At 47.4% G+C, this 13169-nt stretch overlaps 2 protein-coding genes across 2 annotated transcripts; one reads left to right on the top strand and one right to left on the bottom strand.

Annotated features, from left to right (window-relative positions):
• The first annotated feature begins 760 nt into the window (after positions 1-760).
• FKBP11 (FKBP prolyl isomerase 11) lies at positions 761-4633 on the top strand. The gene is made up of 6 exons (XM_082352554.1): positions 761-1004; positions 1188-1253; positions 1622-1709; positions 2006-2039; positions 2391-2461; positions 4397-4633. The coding sequence occupies exons 1-6, from the start codon at positions 873-875 to the stop codon at positions 4612-4614; spliced, it is 609 nt and encodes a 202-aa protein (XP_082208680.1). The 5' UTR covers positions 761-872; the 3' UTR covers positions 4615-4633.
• Positions 4634-4997: 364 nt separating this feature from the next.
• Positions 4998-12745, bottom strand: DRC2 (dynein regulatory complex subunit 2). Its single transcript, XM_082352484.1, has 8 exons — positions 12439-12745; positions 11714-11881; positions 8370-8539; positions 7833-7971; positions 6472-6669; positions 6051-6269; positions 5498-5650; positions 4998-5400 (listed from the first exon to the last, which is right to left on the bottom strand). Exons 1-8 carry the CDS (start codon positions 12568-12570, stop codon positions 5083-5085), a joined length of 1497 nt encoding a protein of 498 aa, XP_082208610.1. The 5' UTR covers positions 12571-12745; the 3' UTR covers positions 4998-5082.
• Positions 12746-13169: the final 424 nt, after the last annotated feature.

Below are 13169 nucleotides of genomic sequence, written 5' to 3'. Positions count from 1 at the left end.
CCCCTGGTGGCCGCAACTAGAGAAAGTCCACGCGCAGCAACGAAGACCCAACACAGCCAAAATAAATAAATAAAAAGAATTTCTAAAAACAAAAAAACTGAAGTCCTTGCACAAACATAAAAGAGGTGTATGTAGCTGACCTTTTGACAAGTTTGTTGATGAAAGGAGAAAGGAAATGGTAATGTCAGAGGAAAAGATCAGGGATTCACCCCATCCTTACAGTGAAATAGCCTGTGCTCTTTTCAGTTACCTTAAGGACAGGGTGATGGGACAACACCCTTCCTCCTTTTGGGTATATGACCTCCAGAAAACCAAGCTGAAGGGCTGGATATGGGAGAGGGATACGACCTTTGGCAGCTGCTGGGTTGCGGTGGGCCAGCCAGACACTGCCAGGATAGGTGTGAGGACACATATATCTTTAAGAGGAAAGACCAGAGCGCAAACTGGCTGGACTCAGGTAGTCCTGGGTTTGAATCTTGTCTCTGTCGCCACCTAGCTAGATGACCTTGAGCAACTTACTTAACCTGAACACCCAGTTCCTCATCTGTAAAATGGAAACAAGTATGCCTGCCTTTCAAGGTGGTTTTGAGGATTACAGACAAGTGTTTGGAACACAATAGTTAATCGTAAATGGGTGCTATTACGTTACCCAGCCCCTCGCTATGGGACCGAACGGCTAACGGACAGGTCAGAATCTCAGAGGGCAGGGAGAGCTCCCGGGGCCTCCTCCCTCCAGGAGGTGGGGACAAGGTGGAGGAAGGGCTGCAGGAGGAGGAGCTGGCGCGCGTCGCGACCCGCCCTGTCCCGTCCAGTCTGGCCTGGGCGCTGCCACCCACCAGCCTGTCCTGGGTGTCCCGTGCCCCCATCCAGTCATGACCCTGCGTCCCCCGCTTCTCCCGCTCCGTCTGCTGCTGCTGCTGCTGCTGCTCTGTGGGGCGGTGTGCCGGGCTGAGGCTGGCTTCGAAACCGAAAGTCCCGTCCGGACCCTCCAAGTAGAGACCCTGGTGAGGAGGAGATAGTCCCGGGCGGGCTCTGTGGAGGTCGGGCCTCGTGAGGGGAATGCCGGGGTCTCAAGGAACCTGGGAGCGGGGAGGAGAGGCAGTGCGGGGACTGAACTGGGGGTGCTGAGTAGGGGCAAGAACGGGATCTTTGGTGGAGCCTCCGTGACTCCTGTAGTGCGATCCTAGGTGGAGCCCCCGGAACCGTGTGCTGAGCCTGCTGCCTTTGGAGACACGCTTCACATACACTACTCGGTGAGGGGCCTGGGGGGCCGGGGCGGGGCCTGGGGGGGCGGCGCCCTGCAGCAACACGTCAGCTTTAGCTTGGACACGTGGCAAGCGGTTCGCGAGTCACTCCGGCTCTGGGGGTCCTGCAGCACGTGGCCGGGGGAGGGGCGCTCCTCTTCCCTACTCTTTCTACCTGCCTGCTTTTCCGCCAGTTCCTCCCGGGCCCTGAGAAGTGAAGGGTGGAGGGATCTCCGAGAAGCGCCAGCCCTTTCTGCCCCGAGGGGAGTGCTAGGCAGCAGTCGTAAGGGGGTTGCCGACCGAGGGCCAGGTGTGTGCGCGCCCTGCTGGGAGCGAGAGGTACTAGGTGTGTGCTCTAGAACCTCCTTCCCCCACAGGGCAGCTTGGTAGATGGACGCATCTTTGACACTTCTCTGACCAGAGATCCTCTGGTTATAGAACTTGGCCAAAAGCAGGTGATACCAGGTATGTGAGCCGTACCTCCCATTCCACTTCTTCCCAACCTAAGCCCTTGCTTAGCTTCTTCAACTCCTAAGCTACAGTGGAAATGCCCCCTGGAATAAGACCCCAGGGCTCTACCAGCCACCTCCTGAGGTTCAAACCCCGCTTCTAGTACTCCTCTTGCCCCATACCACATTGGAAGCCAGAGATTCCAGCAGTGGGGAGCTCAATTGAGGGTCCAAGGGGAGCCTTTGATCCTCCTCTCCTGGGATTTGGGGAATGTAGGTAGTTTCCTATTCAGTTGTGTCTTCTTCCTCAAGGTCTGGAGCAGAGCCTTCTAGACATGTGTGTGGGGTGAGTATCTGGGCAGGTGGGCTTGGGTACCCCCTCTGCATGGCTCTGCTATCCCTGCTCCTAGAGGAGGCAGGAGAATGGGCCTGGGCTTCATACTGGGCAGGTCAAGGTCACTGGGTACTGAGGCTTTGGATGAAGCCTCAGGCTTTCTGGCTGTGGATTTTGTTGGTGGAGTTGAGACATGTGGGGGGATGGACGCCTTGGCTGGTCAATCTGTTTGGTGCTCAGGTGGGACAGTTCATGTTTTGAGTGTGAATATCCAGAGGGTTTTGTTGGTGGGGCTTCAGATGGACTGAGGTGGCTGGCCTACTTGTTCCCACCTCTGGCTATGACTCACATTCCTTCCCTCAGAGAGAAGCGAAGGGTAATCATTCCTTCTCACTTGGCCTATGGAAAACGGGGATTTCCGCCATCTATCCCAGGTAATCTGACTAGGCCTCTCTCTGTGGCTATCAAAATACCCAGTCCCGGGGACTTCCCTGGCAATCCAGTGGTTAAGACTCTATGCTTCCAATGCAGGGGGCGCAGGTTGGATCCATGATTTGGGAACTAAGATCCCACATGCTGCACTGTGCAGCAAAAACAAACAAACAAACAAAAAAACCCAGTCTTTAAGAGCTACACACAAGGAGCTATGCACTTTGTCTGGAGCTTGAGAAGGTCTAAACCCAGTTTGCTGAAAGGTACAGGAGTGGCTGAGGCTTCCTTCTGCAGGGCCACCTTTTTCCTCCTCAGATCACCAGCAGGGACTAGGAACATATAACCTGTTAAAGCCACTGGCTTGTCCTCTGGCAGACAGCAACTTTTTAGGGAGGAGACACCTGCTTGAGCCACATGAGTCTGCTGCCTGTGCCACCTCTCCGAGAACTCTGGACTTCTTTCCTGCCCTTTTCCTACAACTCCAAACTGTTGTTTGTGCAGTTGGCATGGCTTCTCACCACATCTCCACCGTTCCTTTCAGCCTCCACCAGGAAAGAGATAGTAAAAATGATCACAGTCAAGTAATTCAAAACAAAATAAAACAAAAAACAACTTTTAAAATCCAAGCCTGGGACTTCCCTGGTGGTGCAGTGGTTAAGAATCCTCCCTCCAATGCAGGGGACTCGGGTTTGATCCCTGGTCAGGGAACTAGATCCCACATGCCTGCTGCAACTAAGACCTGATGTAACCAAGGTAAATTAAATAAATAAAAATTAAAAATAAATAAGTTTAAAAAAAAAAAAAAGGCCAAGCCTACCCCCTAACTTTAAAAGCCCTCACAGGTCACTGCTGATACCTATTTTTGAAGGCCTGAGACTGGACAGATTTCCCAAGATGCATATCTCTTGCTTTTGGTTATAAGAAATGTTCTATTAGCGAAAATGACTTGTACTTCAGAGTACTGGGATAAAAGTTCTTATCCGAGTTCCAGCTTAGACAGAGACCCATAGAGAAGGTCAGGGGACTAAAGAGAAATTCTTTTACCCAAAATTCTGTTACCTCCTCATTTCCAGTGCTGCTTGTTTGCATTTCTCCCCCAACTCATTCCTGTCCATTCCTCCACTCCTTACTTCTTTTTTTTTTTTTAAATTAATTAATTAATTAATTTATCTTTGGCTGTGTTGGGTCTTCGTTTCTGTGCGAGGGCTTTCTCTAGTTGCGGCGAGCGGGGGCCACTCTTCATCGCGGTGCGCGGGCCTCTCACTATCGCGGCCTCTCTTGTTGCGGAGCATAGGCTCCAGATGCGCAGGCTCAGTAGTTGTGGCTCACGGGCCCAGTTGCTCCGCGGCATGTGGGATCTTCCCAGATCAGGGCTCGAACCCGTGTCCCCTGCATTGGCAGGCGGATTCTCAACCACTGCACCACCAGTGAAGCCCCACTCCTTACTTCTTAAACCACATCCTTCTTCCTCTCTAGCCCTTATGTTGAAACACCTATTTTTTTTTTAACAATCACATTGAGTGTGCTTATTGGTTGGTGAAATTTTAAAAAGTCTAGTTTAAATCCAATTAATTTCAGCCCTGCAAAGATTCTCTCCATGTGGCTGTTTAGAAATGGAATACAGTTAGTACAGAGGTCTCTAACTTACAAATGGACTTTACAAGTAAAGTCTTTCACAGAAAGTTTTCCTGTCCTGGCAAAGACCTGTCAGTGAATACAAGCCACACTTGTATATTTGAGGTAAATGTGACTATCACTAGATAGCTCATAACCCTCCTCTGCTTCTGCCTTTGTAAGAGAACTCAGCCCCACATTTAAATCTTGCCAGCTTTACAGTTGGTGCTGTGGTTGTGGTCTGCCCTCCCCGCTTTCATTCAGATTTGAGTCCTGGGTCAGAGGCACAGGGATTCTAACCTTCACCTCCTCTCTGCCTCCAGCGGATGCAGAGCTGCATTTTGACGTGGAGCTCATTGCACTGATCCGAGCCAACTACTGGCAAAAGCTGGTGAAGGGCATTTTGCCTCTGGTAGGCATGGCCATGGTGCCAACCCTCCTGGGCCTCATTGGGTATCACCTATACAAAAAGGCCAGCAGACCTAAAGTCTCCAAAAAGAAGCTCAAGGAAGAGAAACGAAACAAGAGCAAAAAGAAATAAACAATAATTTTAAAAAATCTTTGCATTTTTCACCCGATACTTTCTGCTGCTACCTTTGTAAGTGGGAATAAGGTAAAGGGCTGGGGAGAAAGGGCATTCTTAGTTGGGTCTTGCCTGGCATGGGGGTGGTTGGAGGCTTTGGATCTCTTCTCCTGGCCCTCCTCTTCCTGTCCTAACTTACCCCAAGGACCATAGGATCTCTGGGTCCCGAACGTATGTGTTTTGGCTCCCATGGTGTCCTGACTCTGAGGAGCAATCCATCATTGAGAAGTAAGCCTCTGGGTAGTTGCCTAGCTATTCTCTTTACCCCCTAGGGCCGCTGTATTCCTAGTGTCCTCCAAGTAGACTGTTCTATCCAACATGGCAAAGATATAAGGAGCTCATAAACTCCATGGAGATTTTTAATAGCAAAGTCCTCAGGTCTCTCAAAACATTCTCTGGGGGTTGAAAAGAGATTTTCTCCTTGTATCACAGGATGTGGGAGATCACATGGGCTGCTTCAATGATGTTGTAAGTGGTTGGAGGTTTTTTGTCACCTGGCTGGGCTGTAGGCGTGGACGGGGGCTGGGGTAAGTTGCTGCGATGATTGACGATAAAGAGTGGGTTGAGCTGGCTCAGCACTTCATCACTCACTGAGATGCCATCCAAGTACTGCTTGAGCATCTCCCGCAGCTTCTCATTGATTTCTAACAACTGGGCACGTCTGTGTTGAAGGCTCAGTCGCTCCAGTTTCACTTTGTTGTACCTTTTCCAGAAATTCTCCATCCCTATGTAGTCCATTATCACCTGGGAATTGAATTAAAGGGAGAAGGTGTGTGGTAGGACCCGTTAGCAAGTGCAGCCCCAGCCTTGGGCGATAGCCTCCGGGCCCTAGGAGCCTTACCTTTCCAAGCTCCTCATTAAACTCCTCTGGGTCAATTTTCTCTATCTCCTCCTGCTCCTCGGGAGTCAATACCGACGAATAAAAAGGCAGCACTTTTTCTTCCTCTGTTTCAAATTTCCTACATATTTCAGCAAGTTTAAGGATCTTTTCACCCTATTGGAAGCAAGAAGAGACCTTTTATTAGGAAAGGGGGTGGGGAGGGCAAATAGTGGATTTGGTTCCCCTGCTTCAATCCAGGGGAGCTACTTATCCAAATGGGAGACAAAAGTAATAAATACATCCAACAGAGAGAGCTATGTGCCAAGCACTATTCCAAGTATTTTATATTCTTCTAAAATTCATTCATTATTAAGTAATTTCACTTAAAATGTGAGAGGAGAGGGAATACAATACATGGAATTGTATACATGGAATACATGGAATACAGTAGGCATTCCAAGTGTGCACTCAGGCAGGAAGCAGGGGGAAGCCCTCTATGTCTCCCCAGCCCCTTTCGCTTCGCAGGGAGCCAGGCTCCTTGGTTTTGTTCTGGCTGCCCTCTCCCCTTTGTTACCTTGTCGACAATCTTCCTCAGGGCCTTGAGGGTGGCATTACTTTCCAGGGTGAGTTTGACTAAGTTCTCCTGTGATATTCCCCGGGCCTGAGTCCTTTGGGCCTTAAGTTTTCGCAGTTGTACAAGGACCAACTCTTTGTCATCACGAATGTTCTGGTTCTGTTCTTCACTCTCGCGGCCGTGCACCATGATCTTGCCTTTTAAAATAATTATGGAATCCTAGAGGAACAGGGTAGTTTAGAGGAAACACTTGACTAGGTGAGAGTCTTCAGTGAGCAGGTAAAAGGACTGTCTGGGGACTGATAGCAGAGCATACCATCTTTCCCCAACCAGTGATGAGGCCCAGTAGAAACTGAGGAAAGAAGAACAGGGGATAGTGGAACAGGTAAAGCAGTGAGTCTTTCAGGTTGGCTGCACTAACCTGTAGTCTCTGTATTTTTTTCATCTGTGCTTCAATCTCTTTGGAGCTCTTCTCGTCCTTTACCTTTAGAGTCTCAAAGGCGATCTTTCGATCCTCTGTGGCATCAGTGTAATTCTTGAGTGCATCCTGGAACCTTCTCCACAGATCTTCTACTTTATGCTCCAGTTGCAGTCTTAGAAAGTGCTTCTCTTCTAAATTCTGGGAAGTGGCCCCAAAATAGCCAGTACTTGGAATTACCCTATTACACCCTTTCACTTCCACCAGCAACCTCCCCCTCTTGAACTGTTTGTAGCACAGCATGGTGCAGAGGTTGCCAGTGAAAATGCCTACAAACCAGGCAGATGATATAAATAAGCGCTGTGGGCTAGATGGGGCCTGTGGCGAACCAGAGAGGAAATGCTCCATTGGTGTGTGTGTGTGGGGGGGGTGGGAGCACAGCTGCTCAGCTTCACATGAATGTCTCCATTTGGAATGTGGCCCAGTGTTACCAGATCTTTACATTTTTCAAGGGAAGCTGAAAATTTGGATTTTTATGTGAAATCTTTCAATTTTTAAATGTAGAAAGCTTATGAAAAATTTTAATGAAACATTATGAGGCAAAATAAAAACAAAGCGGGGGCTTCCCTGGTGGCGCAGTGGTTAAGACTCCACCTGCCAGTGCAGGGGACACGGGTTTGAGCCCTGGTACGGGAGGATCCCACATGCCGTGGAGCAACTAAGCCCGTGCGCCACAACTACTGAGCCTGCGCTCTAGAGCCCGCGAGCCACAACTACTGAAGCCCGCGCGCCTAGAGCCCGTGCTCTGCAGCAAGAGAAGCCACAGCAATGAGAAGCCCGCGCACCATAACGAAGAGTAGCCCCCGCTCGCGGCAACTAGAGAAAGCCTGCGCACAGCAACGAAGACCCAACGCAGCCAAAAAAAAGAAGCAAAGCGCCCCCACCCCCCAAACCCAGGTCTGCAGGCTGGCTAAGTCTGCAGCCTCCAGCGTGGTGGAAGCTCTTGGGGCCAAGGGACAGGAGAACTGAACTCTCCCCTTGGCTCTACCACAGACCAGCAGCATGACTTTGGCAGGTCATTTCACTTCTTTGGGCCTTAATTTCTTCATCTACAAATCACAGGGGTGAAGCCAGACGATCTCCTTGGTGTGCGTTAGCTCTAAAATGCACTTCCTTGACATTCCAGAATGGTTCTCCCTCCCCACCAATTTTCACAAAATTACAAAAAGCAGTAGGGGTACCTACAGCGGCAGCAGGCATTTTATTGGCTATGTTGGTTAAAGGGATCTCTTCTAGCTCTACTAGCCTTGAGCGATTTTCTCTCACTTTCTCCCAGTTCCTGCCCATCTGCTCTCCCTCTGTACCTTGTTTTTGAGATCGTCCCACATGCTCTGGAACTCCAGCTTGCTTTCGTACTCAGAATCTATGCAGTTCTGCTCCATGGCCATGAAGACATCTTGTAGGTAGTGAATCTCTTTTTCATGTTGGTCAATAATTGTCTTCCTATAGGAGATAAGATACTGTCCCTGCTCTGAGGCATAAAGCATAGGGATCAATAATGACAATGCAAAGCAGTATGTAATAAAACTATATGAATGGTACAAACTCTTAGGTACTGAAGAAGAACGGAGGGAAGGCGGGTTCTATTCTTTTCAGGGCCAGAAAGAATGAATAAGATTATTTTGATTTTTGAATAGGTAATACATTCATATGATACAAAAATCAAAAAGTACACAAAGTTGCAGTGAAAAGTCTCCTTCCCATCCCTGTCCCCCAGATAGGTAGATGGGTAGGATTTTGATAGTTGAAAGTGGGTGGCTGATTACAGGCAGCATCTTGACATAGGCTCTGGATAGTCCCCTGGGCTCAACCCCCCCATATCTCCTCTTAGGTCCCCATACCTTTCTGTCTCAAACTCCTTGGTTAGGGCCTCCAGCTCTACATTGTAACTTTCCTCTAGGAGGCTGAGCCGGCATCTCTGCAGGGCCAAGAGCCGGTCGATGTTGTGCAAGTGGCTGCGCAGCGCGTGGGCGTACTGCTCCTCAGCTTCTGACAGGTCCTTCGCTAACGACTGGGTAGGAAACACAGAGTTACCATTTTGGCTGAATGGCATCTATGTGAGAATATAAAAAATGTATTCGGCTAGCTAGTTCCTATTTTCCCTAGTCCCTAAAGCCACTTCTTTGGCTCTGGGAGCTCTGGCTCTGCCACTTTTGAATGTGAGAAGCCAGTGCTGGTGAAGGGGCCATGTGGAAGCATTCATTCCAGTCAACAGCCCAGCTGAGCTCCCAGTGGATAGTCAGAATCAACTGCCAGTCATCTTACACATCCAGCTCAGTCAAGCCTTCAGATGACTGCAGCCCCAAATGACATCTGACTGAAAACCGTACGAGAGATGTCAGGCAAGAACCTCCCCGGTAAGTTAAGTCAACCTGCAGAACCACGAGAGAGAGTGAAATAAACCGTTGTCGTAAGTCGCTAATTTAGGGTGGTTTGTGATGTAGCAATAAATAACGAGAACACATCCACTAGAAAAAAAAGGGACCGTGTGAGCATCAATATGGATAAGAACTGCAATGGATCAAAACATGTCAAATATGTTTGATTATGAGTTTATCAGGATACTTTAAAAAAAAATCAGTTACCATTAGAGGATGCCAGACAACCGATTCTTTTTTTTTTTTTAATTGGTTTATAAAGGGAAGAGAAAGAGCATTTCTTATATAAACTATACCTCTGGGTAACTGAATGGTAAATGATAGTATCTCTTTATAGAAGTATTCAAACTAATAAATGAAAAAAGAATGATACTATTAGAAAATCAGCATTTTGCAACCCCCAATGAATTAATGGATAATCAACAGCTGCTAACATCACAAATGTGCCTCCTAATAGAAGAACACAACACCTGCAAGCTTCTAGATCGAATTACCAAGACACAGGAAATACCGAGGACAAGGTAACATGTTAAACTACAATACAGTATACTATGCAGTTGTTAAAAAAAAATGAGAAGCTCTTTATGGGCTAACGTTGAATAATCCCCAGGATATATTATTAAGTGAAAAAGGCAAGGGGAAGAACACTATGTAATACTACCATTTGTGTAAAAAAAAAAGGTTTACTCATGAAACTAAAATTATTGGGAGGGGCATTGGGTGGCTGAAAGGCACCAGTGGGAGGGAACTTTTCTCTATATAACTTTTTTATATAGAATTTGAATTTTGAATATTGTGAGTGAACTACCTATTCAAAAAAGTAAAACAAATTAAAGTGAATAAAGCGAAAAAACATTTACCAAATGCCCACATGATCCACTCACTGTAAACTACCACCTTGCTAGCTGTTACCTTATATGTTTAGTATGAAAAAGATCTGAAATAGGTGCTAATAATGGAAGACTATTCACTCACTCAAGAAATGTTTACTAAACCTGCTATGTACCAGCACCGTGCTGGATGTCGAGGATTCAGAGATGAAAAGACATTCTCACTGCCCCCAAAGGAGCTTGAAGTCTTGCAGTAGGAAAAGTTATATAAGTAGAAAATTACAATAAATTCTGAAAAAACAAAAAACAAAAAGAAAAACCAGGTATAAAGTCCAGATTAAATTCCGATTTTGTAAATTCTGAAAAGAAATTACAGCATGGAAAATGCTATGAGGTTGATGATTTCCCAGTGACAATGGGATATAAAGGACTTAGTGCCTACATCTGACTAAGAGCACCGAGGAGGGCTTCATAGAAGAGATGTCATTTGTATCACTCTTGAAGGAGGAGTGAGAGTTTGCCAGGAAAACTGGGGAGATAGGGAATGGCATGTGCAAAGGCACAGTAAAGAAGGCTGGCTATGTGAAAGGTACAGGTAGAGGCCAGATCATGAAGGGCTTTGATGTTCCTTCCAAGGAGTTTCGATTTTTTTCTGTAGAAGAGGGGAGCCACTAAGGAGATTTATGCAGTGGAGTAACAGGATCAGATATTTGCTTTAGAAAGATAATCCTGGTGAGGACTTCCCTGGTGGCGCAGTGGTTAGGAGTACGCCTGCCAGTGCAGGGGACACGGGTTTGAGCCCTGGTCTGGGAAGATCCCACATGCCGCGGAGCAACTAAGCCTGTGAGCCACAACTACTGAGCCTGCGCTCTAGAGCCTGTGAGCCACAACTGCTGAGCCCGTGTGCTACAACTACCAAAGCCCTCGCGCTACAACTACCGAAGTCCTCACGCCCAGAGTCCGTTCTCCGCAACGAAGAGTAGCCCCCGCTCGTTACAACTAGAGAAAGCCCGCGCACAGCAATGAAGACCCAACACAGCCCAAAATAAATAAATAAAATTAAATTTAAAAATTAAAAAAAGAGACTATTGCAATAGATAATGCTCGTCTCAACTACAGCAGGACAGTGGGGAAGAAGAGCAGGGTGTGACTTTGAAAAATATTTAAGCAGAAGATTTATACAAGACTTAGTAACAGAAGTTAGGAATGGAAGCAAAAGCTGGGATGATTCCCAGATTCCTGGGTTGGGTGATTTGGTGAATGGTACCAGCCACCCAAATAGAGAGTATGAGGAAGATCAGATGGTGGAGGACGGGAAATGGGGCTGGCTAGAGAAGGAGGAGCTCATGAGTTCAGTTTTGAGGACAGTGACACAGTCAGGAACAGACATCAAGGGATCCTGAATAAGGGATTTGGAACTCAAGAGAAAAAATCCCTTAGAAGAGAAGATGGTATGTACTCAACTCAAGAACCTCCCCAAAACATAAGATTGGCTGATTGAATTGCTTAGAGATCCAGAACTGCTCTTACCGATGGAGATCTTCTCAAACTCATCCAGGGCCACTGAAGTTGAATCAAAGAGGCCAAACAGAATTTGGTTGAATAAAGCACTGGAGTGGGAATCAAGAAATCCATGTGTAGTCACAGCTCTCTCACTGACTAGCTGTGTGACCTTGAGCAAACTGGTTCCTGCCTCTGGAACTGAGTCTTCTCACATTGAAATGAAGGTATAGGACTAAGTTCAAGTCATTGGGTGATGTCTACTGTGCCTTCCAACTCTAATATAGTACTGGTTTGGGGCAGTAGATGACCAAGGAGAATGGCTCCTCTAACAGAGGGAGAAGGATGACAGCTCAATATTCTAGTTTTCATTTCATGTGTCTTGGGAGGGCTTTAAGATTAATTACTTCACTAGGCCCATTCTATGAAGAGATCAAGACAGTCGTATTCAAGTGTTTCTTTGGGAAGAGAGCTTGCCTTGATGACACTGTCCTTGCAGTCCACCACTCGTTCAAATGTTTGGCTGAGGATCTCAATGTCCTTATGAAGCTCTCTGGTCTTGACTTCCCGAAGGACCGTCCTCCACTGTGTGTTAATCTTATTAAGGTTCAGAGCACTGTTGTGCTCCTCCTTGGCCAGCTTGTCCTGTGTGAAGGAACAAATAACCACCCCCTCCCAGAGGTCAGGGTTAAAAGCCCTGATACAGTACAACAAACAAGGTCACCCTTTTTCTTTTCTGAGGGACCAAAGCTCCTGATGGCTAACATTCAGGAGTTCCTGTTCTTGTTTTGGGAGGGTCTGAAGTAAGACAGGAGCAGCCCAATGGCATTTTAGGGAGGGCTAGGGTGAATTTCCTTCTGGGTGGAAGCATCAGAGCAGGATATTGTTTGTAATGACCCATCTCGAGGGAGAGTATCACAATTTCAGACAGCTCAGACAGCTGATAGCACCTACTGTCCCTGTTCTGGGGCTCAGGAGTGATTGTCAAGCTCTATACCACCTTCCTCCCTCCATGCTTCACAGAGACTGCCCCTTCCCCCAGACAATATGGCCTGAAATCTAAGTATATCTGGGTCTTAAGATTTCCAGAGGACCGGAGGCTAGCATGAAAATGAGGCTACCACAATGACAGGGTCAAGGCAACAGGACCAGTGCAGGGGGTGTGTGGGGTTGGGCAGAGAGTTAATGCAAAAATCCATCACCTTCAAGAACTGGTTCAGGAGCCTCTCTTTCTTCTTGGCCATCTCCTCCTCTGCCAGCAACTTCTGCTGAAACAGAAGCAGCTGCTCCTCATCGGACAGGGGCATCTTGGCCTTTTTCCCTTTCTTAGACATAGCTGGATGTGGGCGAGGATCCTCCGCCTGCCAAGGCCAGCGCTAGAGGGGGTAGGAGGAAAATGTCCCCAGAACGGTGACTTCTGGAACTGCCCCTGGAGGGTAGCTGGACCTTAGATCTCAGACCTCAGGCAAGAGATAGCCTGGGATAGCGGTGAAGCAAGGCTCCCAAACCAAAAGACGCATCTCCGTCTCCTAGCAACGGGGATCTCGCTAAGATGGCGCTGTAACGGCTAGGAGAAGAGGTCTTGGCTTGGAGCGCCCTCTGCCCGCTGGAGGACCGCAGTCAGTTTTTGAGAGAGGGTCTTTTACTTCTCAAAATCCCTAGCTTCCTAAATGACCATTTAAAAATGTTTTTTGGATTACTTTTCACATAATGACCATATTTTAAAATACAAGTAATAAAATTTTTGGAGATATATGGAGAAACAGGAACCCTCATACACTGGTGGTGGGAATGCAAAATGGTACAGCCACTTTGGAAAACAGTTCGGCAGTTTCTTAAAATGTTAAACATAAATTTACAGTGTGAACCAGCAATTTCACTTTCAGACATCAATCTAAGAGACATGAGAGTGTATCCACATAAAGACTTGCAC

The sequence above is a fragment of the Balaenoptera borealis genome (genome assembly GCF_965194805.1).
Source record: "Balaenoptera borealis genome assembly, chromosome: 13".
Lineage (NCBI taxonomy): Eukaryota > Metazoa > Chordata > Mammalia > Artiodactyla > Balaenopteridae > Balaenoptera > Balaenoptera borealis.
The sequence above is the reverse complement of the archived record's forward strand: the minus strand, read 5'-3'. Positions and strand labels throughout refer to the sequence as shown.